Source organism: Apium graveolens, chromosome 7 (genome assembly GCF_009905375.1).
Source record: "Apium graveolens cultivar Ventura chromosome 7, ASM990537v1, whole genome shotgun sequence".
Classification (NCBI taxonomy): domain Eukaryota; kingdom Viridiplantae; phylum Streptophyta; class Magnoliopsida; order Apiales; family Apiaceae; genus Apium; species Apium graveolens.
In genome coordinates, this window is record NC_133653.1 from 202805067 (window position 1) to 202822508 (window position 17442).

The 17442-nt window shown below is 34.3% G+C and overlaps 2 protein-coding genes across 4 annotated transcripts; one reads left to right on the forward strand and one right to left on the reverse strand.

Annotated features, from left to right (window-relative positions):
- Positions 1 to 441: 441 nt before the first annotated feature.
- LOC141671752 (leucine-rich repeat receptor protein kinase HPCA1-like) lies at positions 442 to 9311 on the reverse strand. Of its 3 annotated transcripts, none has more exons than XM_074478086.1 (19): positions 9278 to 9311; positions 8530 to 8650; positions 8353 to 8424; positions 7801 to 7875; positions 7649 to 7720; positions 7265 to 7426; positions 7102 to 7176; positions 6897 to 6968; positions 6727 to 6798; positions 6538 to 6606; positions 6292 to 6366; positions 5858 to 5929; positions 5544 to 5678; positions 4939 to 5426; positions 4684 to 4842; positions 4477 to 4613; positions 2488 to 2707; positions 1278 to 1513; positions 442 to 1086 (listed from the first exon to the last, which is right to left on the reverse strand). In XM_074478086.1, exons 3-19 carry the CDS (start codon positions 8409 to 8411, stop codon positions 631 to 633), a joined length of 2634 nt encoding a protein of 877 aa, XP_074334187.1. In that variant the 5' UTR covers positions 8412 to 8424; positions 8530 to 8650; positions 9278 to 9311; the 3' UTR covers positions 442 to 630. The 3 variants fall into 3 exon arrangements, with proteins under 3 accessions (XP_074334187.1, XP_074334185.1, XP_074334186.1); XM_074478084.1 differs by lacking the exon at positions 9278 to 9311 and adding an exon at positions 8907 to 9185; XM_074478085.1 differs by lacking the exons at positions 7649 to 7720; positions 9278 to 9311 and adding an exon at positions 8907 to 9185.
- A 3188-nt stretch (positions 9312 to 12499) lies between these two features.
- Positions 12500 to 15506, forward strand: LOC141672147 (F-box protein At3g07870-like). The gene is made up of 2 exons (XM_074478651.1): positions 12500 to 13881; positions 15250 to 15506. The coding sequence occupies exon 1, from the start codon at positions 12610 to 12612 to the stop codon at positions 13837 to 13839; it is 1230 nt and encodes a 409-aa protein (XP_074334752.1). The 5' UTR covers positions 12500 to 12609; the 3' UTR covers positions 13840 to 13881; positions 15250 to 15506.
- Positions 15507 to 17442: the final 1936 nt, after the last annotated feature.

A 17442-nucleotide genomic window follows, 5' to 3' on the forward strand; every position in this document is an offset into this window, starting at 1 on the left:
ATACATAGTAAAGGTCCATAATACCCTCATTCCTTAATACTTATGGTGAACTTTTAGAAACTTGTTAAAACCACATATTAAATATATGTCAGTTTGTTCCAGACGCTTATTTCTTTGGAAACACAATGCTTAATGTTGATTGGATGCATGCATTAAGCAAGTAATCACGCTTGAGTTCATTTGCTTGATGCAGGTGGCTGTGAAAATGATTATGTTACTCAGAGATATAATGCAAGAGAATGATCAAACGAATTGTAGGATTATACAAAAGTTTTGTAGAATTTACGATGTAGTATTTTTTTCATGTAAACTTAAAAGTAGTCGATCTTCCATCCTCTGTTGTTTCTTGCATAATAAATAATTTTAATATACATAAATCACAAATAAAAAAAACAGCCTCTTTCCGCCTAGTAAAGAGAAGGAATAAATTAAAGACACACATAAGCCAAGCCAGACAACATACACTAATAAGAAATGATAAGGTTTGATTGTTAATGACAAGATTCAGGGAGCTGAAATTTGTAGTTGTAATGCAATTGGACAAAATCCACAAACTATGTACAGGCACCTATTTGTTTACTATGCTTATCTTCCAACTGTAAGATGTCAATCTTACTACTGGGGTGGCGGCTAATATTTGTGTGTTCTACTAAATATAGAAAGGCTTTTGTCGCTGTAAGGATGCTCATAGCCCCTGCTCCACCCATCATATCCTGATGAAGATGATGCCAGATCAGCTTTGGGGTCAAAACCAGCTAATGACATGATATTCTCAATCTCTTTCACTACGTCGCTCATGGGTGGCCTCTGATCTCCGGTTTCATCAACACACCTCAATGCCAAATCAACAAACTTCTCCAAACCTTTCAGTGTTGTGATCAAATCAAATGCCGGGTCAAGAAATCCCTGTAGATTATATAAACTTTTTGTTTTATCCATTGCCAGCTTTACCTCTCTTACGATATATTTTCCATTCTCTATTGGCCTTCTAGCAGTTATCATCTCCAGCATTACAACTCCAAAGCTATACACATCACTCTTCTCAGTCAGCTTCTGGGTCATGTAATATTCAGGATCCAAATAGCCCTACAATAGCAATTTATCAACCGTTTAATCCAATAACTAAGAAGTAATATGAAAGTGTTCTAGAAATTAAAAATTGTATAGTTTGAGAAAATATTTGCAGTGAATCAAGTGTCAATATTTGTAAAACATGATATTAAATAATTACTCATCAATTGTGGTAAAGAGCAAGGAACCGGGGAAGCTTTACTAACCATTGTCCCTTTGACTTGAGTAGTGACATGGCCTCTTGAACGGTTAGCCATTGGCTTGGAAAGGCCAAAATCAGCAACTTTTGCGTTTAAGTGTTCATCCAGCAAGATATTATTTGATTTGATGTCCCTATGTATGATCGGAGGGTTAGCTAGGTCATGCAGATATTGTAAACCTTTGGCTGCTCCCAGAGCTATTCGAAGTCGTCTATTCCAATCCAACCTGATCCCAGACTTTCCTGTAAAGTTGAGATAGATAATAAGGTATCAGTTCTCAGATGTCCATATAATCCTCAAAGTTAAACAAGGTGTACTAAAGTACCCAGCTGCTGCTCCTTGAAATTAGATGCATCACTTCCATGAAAAGATGAAATATGTATAATATCATCACTGGATATAAAGTTTCAAAGCATTTCATTATTTTAATATTCTACGGAAGACACCTCCAGTCCGATATTTATTTTAAATTTTCTCAGGAAGTACCAATTCAGCCAAAGCACTTTCCTGTCCGGATGTAGAAATACCTATCCGTTGTCAGTCATAGAATACGCATAGTATTTAAGCAAAATTAGAAACAATGCATCCCTTATAAACTCATCTTATTTTAAAGCATGAACACTTTGAGCATAGATATGAATTTTGTTTACAAACTTCAGCAACTTATTGCATAAAGAAGCACTGTTATTTTATCGGTTAGAGATGCTGCTCTCAAGCGGGGTTCACATTATTAAGTTTTTGTTTGTTATAACTCAATCTCTTCTGCAGCTTATGATTCCTCATTCCTTAATCCTTGTAACATATTTTTTTGTAGCTTTCTTATCATTCTACTCCTTTAGCTTAGATATAACTACAAAAAAGCACCAACCAGCCCTACTATCAGGGAAGTCATCACACAACAACTAATTACGGAATTTCAATTTGTACTTTCTTATCACTCAAGAACACCACCTGTTACTTAACCTCCACATCATTAAAGTGGACATTTCTGTTATTTTTTCGGGTAAAAATTTAAAACAAACTTCTATGCATCTATTTTGCTTTCTGTCTATTTAAATACTGTGCACCAAACTTGAAAAACATATAACAGAAGGTTAATTGCTTTCCCATTGGTAAGGGTCTATCCATCAGTATAAGATATGAGCCTAATGGAAGGCATGTGAAGGCACTAATATTAAAAGAAAAGGACAGCAGATGATTTGATGAGCTCATGTACCTGAAAGGCTTTCTTTCAGAGTTCCGTTTGCAATATACTCATACACCAGCATCTGCTCACCTAGCTCAAAACAAAAACCCATGAGGCTAACTACATTTTTGTGATGAACTCTAGAGAGAAGCTCAATCTCAGTTTTGAACTCGTGTCCGCCTTGCATAGATTCTTGATCCGCTCGTTTGATTGCAACCAGCATACCATTGGTAAGAGATCCTCTATATACCTACACTAAGACAGAATTCTGATAGCAAAGAAAATGTTCCAAGAATCTTTTGACATCAAGGTCAATGAAAAAGCACAAATATTATATTCAGAACTTTAGAAAATGAAGAAGGTTCAAGACAACAGCCTTTGCTTTCACTAATCATTCATTACTTATGCATATAAGCTGGAGCTTGCAAATTATCGCAACCTGTTTCAGTAATTTCACAGCAGTATATAGTTGCATATATTTAGTTACAGCTCAACATGTATGCTGATGAAAACGACATTCCACAGTGATAGCCTTTAGACCATCTTCAACCCAACTCTAAATTTGTACTTCTACAGCATTTTGGTGTAAAACTCATCTCCAACCCAAAAGGGGGTAGGATCCGCTAAATTGGAAACAATCAATTAAGAATAAAAAAAAACTTTTTTATGGAACAGACATATCAATATTCGTGGATAATACCTTTCCTTCCACTTCCAGTTCCTATGTTAATAGGAGCGGGACTTCTTCTTTTTCCGTCGGCAACAAAAAGTCTTCGCCGTATGTGGGCTTTTCAAAGTGTTTTTTTGTTAAGTATAGTCATGATTTTTTCGATCAATCTGTCTATTCAACAAATAAATGGTAGTTCTATCTATCAATATGTATGGTCTTGGATCATTAATAATGATTTTTCTTTAGAATTCGGTTACTTGATCGACCCACTTACTTCTATTATGTCAATATTAATCACTACTATTGGAATTATGGTTCTTATTTATAGTGATAATTATATGTCGTATGATCAAGGATATTTGAGATTTTTCGCTTATATGAGCTTTTTCAGTACTTCTATGTTAGGATTAGTTACTAGTTCTAATTTGATACAAATTTATATTTTTTGGGAATTAGGTTTCGAACTTTCCATTTTTAGAATGGAATATTTACGGAATCTCCATGAATAGGACCAAACCTTATTCCATGGTATTTACATGAGGTTCTCTTTCTTATTCTTAAGAAAGTCCCCGAGAGGGCTTAGTTGATCCATGATTTCTGTTTCATCTTTCGTTTCCTTTTCGTTTGTTTCGAGAAATATATCGATCAATTCCGATTCTTTCTTTTTCTCTTGATTCTTTTCCGCGTTGCTTTCTACCACAGCGTTTCAAACGGTGTGACACTAAATTTTTAGAGTTTTATATATTTCCATGTTGCCCTTGTAATCCTTTACTAAAACAAATTTGTTCCATTTGTATCCCACGACTTTATTACTTTTAACTTTACTTTTGTACTTTAGTAATAAAATAATATATATAGTCCAAGAATGGTGTAAAATTTTGTGTTGATATGTTGGAGTTGTATTTAAAAATAGTGTAGTTTTTACACTATGTTGGTGTAAAAATTACACCAAAATAGTGTAATGGGTTGGAGATGCTCCTATAGACTTCAGGTGCCGGCATACTCTAGCAAGTGTCTACCATCAGAGAGGAAATGGCCCAACTCAAAAGAACTATATTAACGGACTTCGATACCCCATTGGCTCCTTTATAATGCTTGTATAAGTATCATGCACATGTATCAGGAATCTTGTTGACTAATGCCTAAAATATAGATACAATTCTGCCATGACTCTTTATTGCAAAATTGAGTATAAATACCAGATAACAGCAAATGACAACTATTTCAAAATGATTTTACCTAAAATGCCAATTTTAATGGAAAAGAGATAGCACAAAGCTAGTCTGAACTAATCACTTACAACCGTACCACAACTTAATAAGGATTAAGCATTAAGTTTTAAATCTAACCTTTCCATAACCACCAGACCCAATAGCATTAACCTCCGCGAAGTTGTTAGTGCATTTCTTAAGATCTTCATATGAGAAAGATCTTGCTCCTTTCAATTGAGGACCTCCAGTGCTGCTACTGTTAGAGTCCCAAGATGCTGCAAGCTATTGATGATCAGACATAAACTTAGTAATGAAAATACTACAATGAAACAAATACGATCATACCAAATGGAGCATTTAGTTGAGTAGCTCTTTTAGCTCTTTTGTTTTGACGAAAAGCATAAATTCCTGCAAGAAGTAACAATAGCACCAGTACACAACCACCTGCTGCTGCTCCAATGAAGATGCCGGTACTGGATGACTTGCTTGTCCTCCCGATTACATCTGGATGAGTTCATAACAAACACAAACATTGTAGAGATTAAGGTACTGAGTTCAACATACTACAATCAACTTCTTTGGTGTCAAAATTAAAGTTACCTGAGGAGAACTGTCCATAGTTGTCACCAATGAAATAATAAGTCCCATAAACAGTTTTATCCGGCTTAAACGTTTGGTTGCTGAAGACAAACCCAATAGACGAAATTCCTGTGCGGTTAAAACGATCCTGGCCAAATGGAAAAACTTCCATCCTAATTACCAGGTAATCATCTAAATTTTTTGTTGGATTACTTAATGAAACTGAATCCACTGGGAGTCGAGTGGACTGGAAAAATGACATCAAGGACAACTGGAGAGATGTATAGATACTAGGGTCTTCCAAGTTGGAGAAGGAAGGAGCTTTGAAATATAAGTGTCCTTGGTATGGATATGCACATATACAGTTAGGGCTGGATATTTGATCTGAACCACACAGAGCAGGCACACAGTTATTTGTCTTTGTTGAATATAAAGAAGAGTTAGACTGCTGAGGTAGGACGCAGTATTTTCCTGTCCCTCCACTTTCACAATAAGGGTTTCCAATAAGTCTACAAACGACAAGCACAAGTTACAACCATAAGTTATTACAATTATTATGATAAAAATGCCAAACTAGGATTTACAGAAGCTACAAAATTAGCCTAGAAAAGGATCAAATAGCCTACATTATATCAGAATTGTCTCCGGCTCGTTGCACTGGGGCTGATATATTATTGTTCTGCAAATCTACAAGTCGAAGTTGGTTGCTAAAGCTAGATCCAATGTCAATGGTTCCATTAAGATTGTTGTTTCTTAGTTTTCTGTTACCAAAAAACAGAGAGAAAACAAAGAGCAGATTCTTATCAGTAATTTCATGTGTAGCATATACACTAAATGAATCGGCTAGAATTCAAATAAAAATATATCTTCTCTGCTTAATAGTATAGTGAGAGCTTCCATTGGATAAAATGCATGAAGTTTGAAGAGTCCTTTTGCTTACACAGTCTGTAACTGAGGAATACTGAAGAGAGCCGGTGGCACCGGTCCTTGCATACTTGTGTTCTCCATCACTCTGTCATAACAACAGTGTGTCAGATCTTAGACGCAATGTCAATTAAAAATGCTATGGTTGTTTCACTGACAAATTTTCAGGAAAATAAAAATTCAAGAAGCATTTTCAAATGCTATCATAAAAGATATAAATTGGTTTGATAACACAACAAGCTACACATCAATTTGCATGAAGGTGAAGTAATATATGGACAGCTGGAGTATCTATATGCACCTCAGAAACCCTGTAGGTGTGAGTAATAAATAACACCCAGAGCTTTTTAACATTATAAGTTGTGACTTACTTTCAATATTCACTAAACAAAAGCATGTTGAAATTAAAAAGGGAGTAACGAAAGGGTAAGGGTGAAGGGAGAGATTTACATTGTTGTTAAGGATCGCAAGGTTGTGAACTGTAAAGAGAAATCAGAGACATCGAAAGAGTTGTTGCTCATATCCCTGTCACGTCAACAAAAAAATAAGTATGTGTAATGTTATTGAATATGTTGATTGACAGATGCAAATATAATCTGGAGAGTGAAGACATGACTTTAGCAATTATAGCATAATTAAAAGATAATAGTCCTTCATATCTAGAGCTGGTGTCTTGGTGAGGCTTGTGTAACTTACACATAGAAGAGGAAATTCATGCCAGCAAGATTAGGCAATGGGCCAGATAATCTGTTATTTGATAAGAACCTGAAGAGTAAGAAATTAAAAAACAAATTGTCAAGATGAAGATTTATATGGTCAATGCAAAAATAAAAAAGATATATAGCGAAAATGAAGTTGGAAAATCTTTATTAACTATCTACTTACAGCTCATTGACATGGGTGAGGTTATTCAGGTTTTCCGGAACATATCCACTGAACAAATTTCTGTCCAGGCGTCTGTTAGTAAGAACACATATTACAAAACCTTAGTTAGGATTCATTTCTCCCACAGCATTATTATCAATATACTTCGAGTTCGTGAAAGATATACTCACAACACCTCCAAACTCTGTACAAGGCCTATAGTAGAAGGGATTTCACCAGTGAGCTGATTGTTTTCAAACAATCTGTTAAAATTTAGACCGTAAAATAAATTAGACAGAACTGTGCGAACAAATTGAAACAACATGACTTTCTGTTAGGCAAGAAACAGAACACTATATCACAATAATCTTATGTATTCAGTTTTTTAGAACATACACATGAAGAAGGGTCATTCTTGAGCTAAAAAGCTTGGAAGGGATTTCTCCAGAGAGCTGATTCTTTCCAAAATGACTGCAAATAATGCACATACAATATATTTTCTTTTTTGTTTCAAGATTTAAATAGGGATGACAAAAGAATATAATGAGATGGCACATACAAGTGCTTTGTATTGACCAGCAGGTCAAGACCTGGCGTTGTCCTGGTTGAGACTGGTATGTTCCCAGTAAGCCTGTTATCTGACAGATCCAACCAATACAAATTTGACAAATTTCCGATTGAAGGGGGTATTTGTCCACTGAACGCGTTGGAGTTTAAAGACCTGTAGTTACAGAATGAGAGGACAATCATAGGAATATACAGAAAGCTTTTAATAAGGCGCAGCTCCGCTTAAATGTTTAACAAATGAAACATATTATTAAGAAAGACAAGTTATCTTATTTCAATTATTCATCTAATCGATAAATTATCAGAAGCAGAATGCATGACTGTGCAGTCATAAACGTTATACTGCATGATTATTACATTTAATTAAATTTCTTACAGTATTCGCATGTACTGAAGGTTTCCAATCGTGTCCGGAATAATACCACTAAAGCTGCAACCTACCAGGATCCTGAATACAAGTTGAGGTAAGCACCTCACAAGTTTTTTAACAGAGTTGAGAACTAGTCAATTAGGAAACCTGTAACTCACAAGTTTTTTAACTTCTTGAAATTTCCAATTGACGGGAGAAGTGGTCCAGTCAAACCTTTGTTGTAAGAGAGATCCCTGCAAAGAGAAACTTATATTCACGCACAATATTCTAAAGTATTCAGAAACTATCAGGTTAGATATTTCATACTTCGTTAGTAGTATCTGTAATATCAATCATGTTATCATATATGCCAGATTTTGGTCTTGCGCTTTTACATGTTGTATTCAACTTCTCTTGCAATGCCCTAATGACCTTTATCTGAAACTATGTTAACTGGAAATCCCATTTAAATCAAAACAAAAATAACAAAAAATAAAGGGAGTTAGGTGCATCTGATTTCCTCAAAGATTAGTGGTTTGTCAGAGTTAGACACATATTATTGCTTGGCGCAGAAAATGTCCCAACTTTTTCCATAAACAAACATCAACTATATCGTGAGAGTACATTGTGTTTTTGCATCTGCTCTACATTAGTTAGTAAAAAACCAAGTTGCCAGTGATAAAAGTAATAACTGACTGATAAATAAAATGTTAGAGGCAAAGAAGACATACAGATACAACAACTCAGACAAGACAGGAATATCACCGGACAGCGTCCCAGTCAAATTCATACTTGCTAATGTTCTGGAAAAAAGGATCAGGTCAAAAGATATTGTAAGTTTGAAACATTGAAACTCAAGAAACTTGATTTAAAAGGAAGATAAGCAAGGAGATCAAGGAAAGCTGTACATCGAGGTCACTCGTGAATTAGTGCATCCGACTCCTTCCCAATTTTCCTGACATGGATTGGTCCCATCCCAACTTGGTGGTAGATTCTCCCAAACATCCTTGAGGGACCGAAGAACAGCATCTGACAATTTTAGGCAATATTAGTTCCATTTACTAAGTCATGTCGTGCATTAGTAGAGAGTAATTAGCTACTACTTAATTATCGACATAGCGTCCAAAAGATTCACATGTTGCTCACGGGGAAACATGTGAACTTTTTGTAAGTTCCTCCTACGAGACGGAAAAGTAGGAATATAACACAGATACCATCACAGGAACTTCAACTTGAAAGCAATAAAAAGTCAGGTGTTATAATTTGTAATGATACATGCACTTACAGTCCTGGTTTATCTGCTGTGCTGCTATGATTAATATCGAAATGTTAAGAACAAAAACTAAGAGCAGACTTCTTTCATCCATTAATAAATCGAAAATCAGAGTACAAAAAGCTGTGAAACAACGCTAAAACCTACACAAGTGATCATAAAACCTTATGGTTTAAGTTGAAGATTGCATACATATATAATCTAGGATAAAAAGCATTGACTTCGATTTAACAAATAGTTAGAGTGCAAGACTGTGTTGCTATTGGCCTATTTGCTACCAACCTCTGCTGATTGATAGAATCAATCAACTAGGATACAATTGTATAACATAAATAAGATAATTACTCCAAACATGCATTTCTTTTTTATAACAAAATAATTACCAAGTCTGCTCAGCAGAGATCTAGTAATTACCAAGTCTACTCTGCGAAAAATCTAGTAAAGGACACCTGGGATACTTGTCGCCTATAAATAATTTTTTTTTTCTGTTTTTTTATCATTAAAATTATAAAAGTGCCCTCTTATTATTAAAATGCGGAACAATGAACCAAAATATCATTTATGAGTGTTAAATGGTCCAAAATGTCATTTTGAAAATAATGACCCAAAATATCAATTCATAACGGTACTTCGTCTTACGTTTTGTATTTTTAATGCAAAGCGGTACATAGTGTGCCGTTTTGGTACTTTATTTTTTTTAATTCTTTTAAAATGTGCAAAACGGTGGTTGAAGTAGCATTTTGGCTCGAAACGGTACATCATATAGCGTTTTGTACCAAAACGTTACTTTATCTACCGTTTTGCGCATAAAAAAAATTCAAAATATCAAAACATTGCACGAAGTTTCGTTTTAGGTGTTTTGCATAAACTGTACACGATTTACCGTTTTGAAGTGACATTTAGGATCATTTTTAACCCCAAGTGACATTTAGGGCCACCACCCTAAAATGCGGGAGTGTGTTTGAGAAATTTATTCTATACCCCTAATTAAAAATTTCTCAATCCGCCCGATTCACAGCACCATGTTTTTGTAAGTATAAGAGTAAGTACAATGCAATGTTATAGTTTGTTGGGATTTAATCTAAAACATGTTTTTAGATAATAATATTTTTATTATGTTTTATTTATTTGGGTTACTGCTGAATCACGTAAACCAAGTTAATAGCTGACAATAGGTTATTTGTTTGTTTCAGTAATATCTATCAGGAGGAGTTTTGAATAAGTGGGGATGTTGGATTATTTGTAGGAAGTAGTTATTAGCTAGTATTTCTCTTGCATTCAGTTTCTATCAAGGTATATATACCCTGCATGTACGTTCAATTTTAATTCACAAAAGAGAACACAATGTAGCCATTAAGTGCATTCCGGTTTGTAAATACAAGTGTTAGGGCTTGCTCCCGAGTTTTTTAATGGGAAGAAAGGGAGTTTAAGAGGTAAAGTACTTTCATCCCATTTTTGGAGTGAAAGTTTTGGAGTGAAAGATTGTTAAATTTACATTCATTTAACACTTGTTTTCGCCCCTTTTAAAAACTCGGGAGCACGATTACGAAGTGAAGTGAAACTAATTTACTTACATTTCACTTACTTTACTTCCATTTTAAAACTTGGGAGTAAGGGATTAGTTTTTCGGCATTATATTGATATTCTTATTACTATCTTTATCTGAATTTCAACATGATATCAGAGCTATATTTGATTGAGTAACTGGGTCTCAAAAATTGCTGCGTATAAATGAAAACTGTTAGAGATCCATAAAGAATGTGTCTCAAGGCGTAAAAAAAATACATATTTGTTTTGAGTTATTGGTGATTATGTGCACCATGATGAAAAGTGGAGAGAAGAGTTCCAATGGTGATGGGAAGTACATCACTGGCCAATAGTAGAGAAGTGATCCTTGAAGAAAAGTGGAGAGAAGGGCTCCAATAGTGATAGGAAGTACATCAATGGGTCAATAGGAGAGAAGTGCTCCTTGAAGAAAAGTGGAGAGAAGGGCTCCAATGGTGATGAGAAGTACATCACTGGTCAATAAAAAAAAGTGCTCCTTGAAGAAATTAGGGAGACAAGTACTCAACTACATCGGCGGTGATGGGAAGTACAATACTGGTTAAGAATTTTTTTAAAAAAAAAATTAAATTAAGAGGGGGAAATAATAATTCAAAATTATTTAAATTGTTTTTGATTAGGTTGTTAGAAATAAAGTTTAAATATTTATTAAATAATTTAGTTTTTGAATTTTAGATAAGCAGTTAGGGTTTACCTATTTGTAGTGTGTTTGTTAAATATATAGCCCATATAAAGAGTATAAGATAAATTATTTGTAACTTATGGCATCTGATAATAAAATTCAGTTTTATTTTTAGTTTATTTTTTAGAATACTTTTTATTAATATCATTTATTTTATAAAAATCTAACATTATTAGCTAGTGTTTCTCTTGCATTCAGTTTCTATCTAGGTATATATATCCTCCATGTACGTTCAATTTTAATTCACAAAAGAGAGAACACAATGTAGCCATTAAGTGTATTCCGGTTTGTAAATACAAGTGTTAGTTTTTCTGCATTATATTGATATTCTTATTACTATCTTTATCAGAATTTCAACATAGGAGATGTCATTTTTATAATTTGATTTTATAATTTAAAATCAAATGTTAAAAATTTCAAATCCAAAGTAGGTTTATACATGCAAATATGCATATATGCATTCTTGACTCTAAATTTGAAATCAAGAATACATTTATGCATCTAGTCAGAGCAAGTCCAATACAAGATGCAAAATAGCTATAATTATTGCTATAATTTGACACCAAAAAGTATTTTTTGATGCTAAAATAAAACTTCAACTCCAATACTAGATGTATTTTGAAAACAAATATTTTCTAATTTACCTAAATTTTGTCATTTTCCCCTAAGTTTTATTTAAAGCACAACAACATTTATCTCATTTCTAGTAGTTTATTGATGTAGCTAGATGCATAAATGCATCATTGGTTTCAAATTTAGAATCAATGATGCATATATGTATATTTGCATCCAAGTATAGAACTTCTTTGAAGTTAAAATTTTTGACATTTGGTTTCAAATTATAGAAATTGTATCACTTGTAGCATTGTATTGGACTTGCTCTAAAATCATCAATTTAGAACCAATGATACATTTATAGTCACATCATTATACTCAAATGAGATGCATTCTTATCAATGTTTTTTGTTGGTTATACTTTAAATGAAATTTAAGGCAAACTGACAAAATTTAGGTAAATAAAAAAATATTTGGTTTTAAAATATATCTAACATTAGAGTTGAAATTTTGTTTTAGCACCAAATAACACTCTTTGATGCCAAATTATAACAATAACTATAACTATTTTGCATCTTGTAGTGGACCTGGTCTACCTAGTAGTAACATTGACCAAGGAGCAGCATCATTTAGTCAATATATTATAAATCAAAGAATTGGTCTAATAAAGAATATAACAATAACTGGGCCCAGAGGGCCGCTGAACTTTAAAACAAGTTATTAATAATAATAAGTTAATAACATAATATATAAGCCCATTTAAGCCCGCCATTAAGCCCACTGCAATCCCTAGTCCAGATCAGGGAACATCTTTCACTTTCTCATTGTTCCCTTTTATAGCTACAAAATCTTCTTGCAATATAAAATAGAAATATATCAAACACATATATTTCTGTACACAAACCCTGAAGAGAAATGATGCAAAAAGAAGCACCTTCCAGCAATGCTGACCATACGACGACGTTTAACGATCTTCCAGCAGCAATGTTGGTCAACATCTTCACAAGACTCCCAGTCAAAACCCTAATAAGGTCAACCTCTGTTTGCAAAACATGGTATTCTAACATCACTAAACCCACTTTCATTTCAGCTCATATTCAACACTCACTCTCTTGTTCTAATAACAATAATGCTCTGTTTGTAATCCCTTTAGTTATTAAACATAAAAAGTACTGCACTTTAATCTCAGCTCATACCGGTGATGTGCTTAAAAAATACAAGATTCCATTTCAAACCAAGACTAATACTTTGAAATTATGTGGGTCTTTGAATGGTGTTCTTTGTTTGAATGAGATTGATTTTGGAAAGATTTCGGGGTCTGATCTTCTTGATGACTATCAAGAATTGTATCTTTGGAATCCTAGTGTTGGGAAATATAAAAGGCTTTCTTGGTCTTGTTTTAAAAAAGGGGGGGAATGTAGTTATGCGCTCGGGTTGGGGGTTTATGAGCCTACTTATGATTTTAGGGTTGTTAGGATTGTGTATCTGGAGGATGAGATGGGGTTTTTGAATGGAAGAGTGCCTCCGAAGGTTGAGGTTTTTAGTTTGAGGTCGAATAAATGGAGGAGGATTAAGGAGGCTGTTGTTCCTAGAGTTGCGTATCAATGTAGCATAACTGTTGGTAATAATATGGCGTACTGGCTGGATACAAAAAGAACAAAATCGTTTTTTGAGGATGGGTGGATTGTGTGGTTTGATTTTAATACCGAGATGTTTGGGAAGATTAAGATGCCGGATGATGTTCGTTATTGTTTTGGATTAATGGCACATTTTGTGCTCATGAGGTTTGAGGGTAAGCTTGCTGTTTGTATTACTAGTGATTTAAAAGAAAGTAGTGGTCAGCCCTTCCAGCCTTGTTGTATATGGCTCATGAGCCATGAAGATGGTGAAGTCTCGTGGAATCTGCGTTTTAAAGTTTTACTCAAGGAACGTGCAAGGCCGTTGAGTATTTTAGGCAGTGGCACACTTTTAATGGTCTCACCAACAGAGTCTGAATCTGGTGAAGGCTTGTTTTCTAGTAATCTCATGCGTGAAGATCTTCTGCAAAGTAAGCCACTGGATGTTGAGCCTGGTGCTGGAGATGCCCTTTTCATAGAGAGTTTGCTCTTGCTTGAGGGACGTGAGGAACTGTTGGAATCTGCATAGTTAGCACTTCCGGATCCTTTTGAATTTCCTGGTAGTAAGCAGGTATCAATCTTGATTTACTTATATAGCTGTTGCCTGTTGATCTATATAGAACGTCTCTCAAGATATGCCCGTAGAAGTAGTTAATTTCTGCTTGTATGTCTAAAATTTGATGATTTGAATTGTCTACAACATTCTTTTTCTATCTTTTTCTAATTGTAATTTTAGCTCCGTAAGTTACATATCTTGTGATGTATTCTCTCATCCTCAATCTGTCTTTTTATCTTTTGAAGTCGTGATAGATCCTGAATTGCGGTTCTTAAGTAATCTTCTAGCTTTATCAGCAGAATTTCTAGACCCAGCAAATGTTTTGTTATAAAAGTTCCTTGCCAATTTGCTTATGTACTTGCTTTGTCTTCCTTCTGGGTCAAGTACGAGGTGTTTTTCAAATTGTCTAGAAAAAATGCATAAATTACCTTTAACTGAGCTTAAAGGTAAGTTTGATGTTTGTTTTAGTCATGTAATTAGTCTGCCTTGTTATATATGGGTGATTAGGCTTAAAAAACAGAGTTGTAACTTAGACGTGTTTTACCATTGTAGTTAAAGAATTTAATGCCTTTGTAGACAACAAAGAGCATAGATTTAGGAATGCAGTGTGAACACAGTGTTTTTTGGATATCTAGTGACTAGTGTTGCTCAAACTGAAGAATCTGCATGGTTAGGTCATGGGTATGATGGGGGAAGGGGGGGGGGGTCTAGTGTAGGCACATTCTTGTTCTTGAAAGGAAATGCACCGTCGAGGCATGCAAAATCACCACAGTGTGGATCCTTTAATGTTCAACTTTTAATTAGCATCAGTGATTGTTTGTTGATTACAGCTGTGGTTGCTTGCCATAGGTTTTATATATTTTTTCTGCTTGTATGAGTTTGGCAACTAACAATATGTGTTTATGAATGTATCCGAGGTTAACATAAATGTATGCATGTCATAAATTTATATCATGTTGATCATTTATACTAAATTGTTTATGAAGTAGTTTAATACTAAAGTTCTGATTATCGTTCTGATATTCAATTGTTTCTGCGTCTTAGACCCAGTACAACTAGCGGGTATGGTAGTTCACTTGTAAGCTTTAGAAAAGCCCGGGCTTGAGAGCTCTTTGCCTGATTACAACCAACTGGACTGCATCTGTTCTCTTTTACCAAAATTTGGTGTTTTACTTTTATTGCCCACCAAACTATGGAGTGTTATTTGAATGGTTAAAAAGTTTCTAGACTAAGTGTTTAGCTATAGCCAACCAACATGTTCCAAAGTTATAACATAGTAACTTATAAGCATTAATATTATGTGCATAATTTATTAATTTATTTGTTGATGTAACATTACTCTTCGTTGTACTTACATTCTCTCTGTCTAAAACCCATTTGCAGGTATAATTACTGATGTTGCTTAATCCTGATAACATTCTGGCAGATAAAATGAAGTGGTCAATGTGGTAGTAGCTTTTGCGGAGAGAAATTTATGGAAAGGCTGTTGGATTTTAAATGGTGTAATATATATCTATGTTTAGGAAGTACTTATGTTCTATTATATGAAGTTGTGAACTGTTGCGCATTTAAACACTATTAAATGGCGTACTCTATATATTGCCACCCATATCATCTGTCACTTGTGAGTTATTATTATGTGTTCATGGTTAAAAGCAGTGTTCTAAAAATCGGTCTAGGCTTATTATGTGTTCATGGCTGGTTAAAAGCAGTGTTCTAAAAATCGGTCTAGGCGGCCGCCTAAAACGCCCCGACTCGGACCAAGGCGGTGATTTAGGCGTTTTTTCAAAAAATCGGGTCAAAATCGGGCGGTCAAAAATCGGTCCTAGGCGGTTTAGGCGGAAAATAACTAAAAAAATATTTTTTTTATGTTTTTATAATTTTAAATCATTAATTTCATAATTTCACACAATATCATGTCAATTTATAATATAAAGTATTGGTAAGAAGTAACAAGTAATCTAATATATTTATTTTCTCACTTAAAATATAAAAATAACATATTATAATTAATTTAAAAGTGTGAATTAAAATATAGTTAATATTGTAAACTCAATAATTAGTACATAACGCATGTCAAATGTGTAAATATTGTTTAATACCATTCTAATTTCTTTTTCAAACAAATATTTGACATGTTTATCATTATATAATTATAAAAATTAAAAATAATAGTTATATTCTTCCGATTAATGTTTCGATTAATCGGTCCAATTAATCTCCGACTTACCGATTAATCTCTCGAAGGTACCCTCACACCGGTTAAAAGTATCTTTTGATTGGATTGGATTTCTGTAGTTAGATAACAATTTCTGGAGCCGTGAATTGTTGTTCTGGTTATTTATCCGGATGTTATTTCTTTTTTGTTGAAACAAATGGTGAATTTTTTAGTCTACTGGAACGTCTGTTAGTTCTGTGTTTTTTCAAAACCACTGGATTCTTTTCTTCGTACCAGTTTGCTTATTCATTTTTGTGACTTGTGAGATTTGTACCAGAATTACAGAGGTCAAAATTGTGATTGATCATGATCTAGAATGGGTTAGGCACCACAAGCAATACTCTTTCACTTTGTGGGCTTGATGGAAGGGGGACATTGAAGTATTCTATCAATATCATATTTGTCAAGCTTCGACCCCTTAGCTTTCACCGGACATTGTTCAACGAATCACACAGCGATCAGTAGAAATGTGTTTCTAGCACTTGTGCTTGAACTCTTCGTGTCTGCCGTTGTGATATATTAACACTATTTCGTTTTTTCCAGAACCGTAAGGGGTAGTTTGTTTCAAAATATGGTATCGGATTGTAATTAGGAATCGGGTTAGAATGAGATGGGTCATATCTGATATCATGTGTTTGGTTGAATACTGAAATAAATATTTTTAATTTAAAATATGTTAAATCAATAATTTTATTTTAATTAAATATATTAATTTTATTATTATTTTAGCATATTTTAGGTTCATAGATTTCTTTTAATATTAAATATATATATATATATTTAATTGTATAAACATATATTAAAATAGTAAAATTAAATTTGATACTCACACGCCTCCCTCATACTCATCTCCCTAATTGGGTATGAAAAACTCATAATCTCGGGGTTCGAGGAATGAGTATAAAATTTTATTTTTTTACCAAATATCATGTATGGGGTTGAAATGATACATGATAACTCTGGGGAGCGGGGCGGCTCCCTCCGACGCCGTTCCTGAACCTTCTGGGTGTGAATGAGGTGTAGTTGCTGTTGAGAATCTGCAAAACAACACCGGAGGGGGGTTTTGTCCCCGCGGCGCCTACAGTGTAAGAATAAGGATCTGGTTGGGGAAGATGAAGATAGCAGGACCAAGGTGGCTGTGTGTATAAGCTGTGTATACGAGAGTGTGTGCTCAAAATGTGTCTAACCCCTGAACCTTTCATCTTTGGGGTGTATATAGCTCAAAGGTAGGGTTTAGGGGTTGGTACTTCTAGATCAGGGCCGTTGGTTGCTGGAGGCAGACGACGCCTGACTTGGGTGGATTGCAAACACGTGTCCAGGCGAGGACCACCTTCAGGGTGTCCTAACGGTACTCTGAC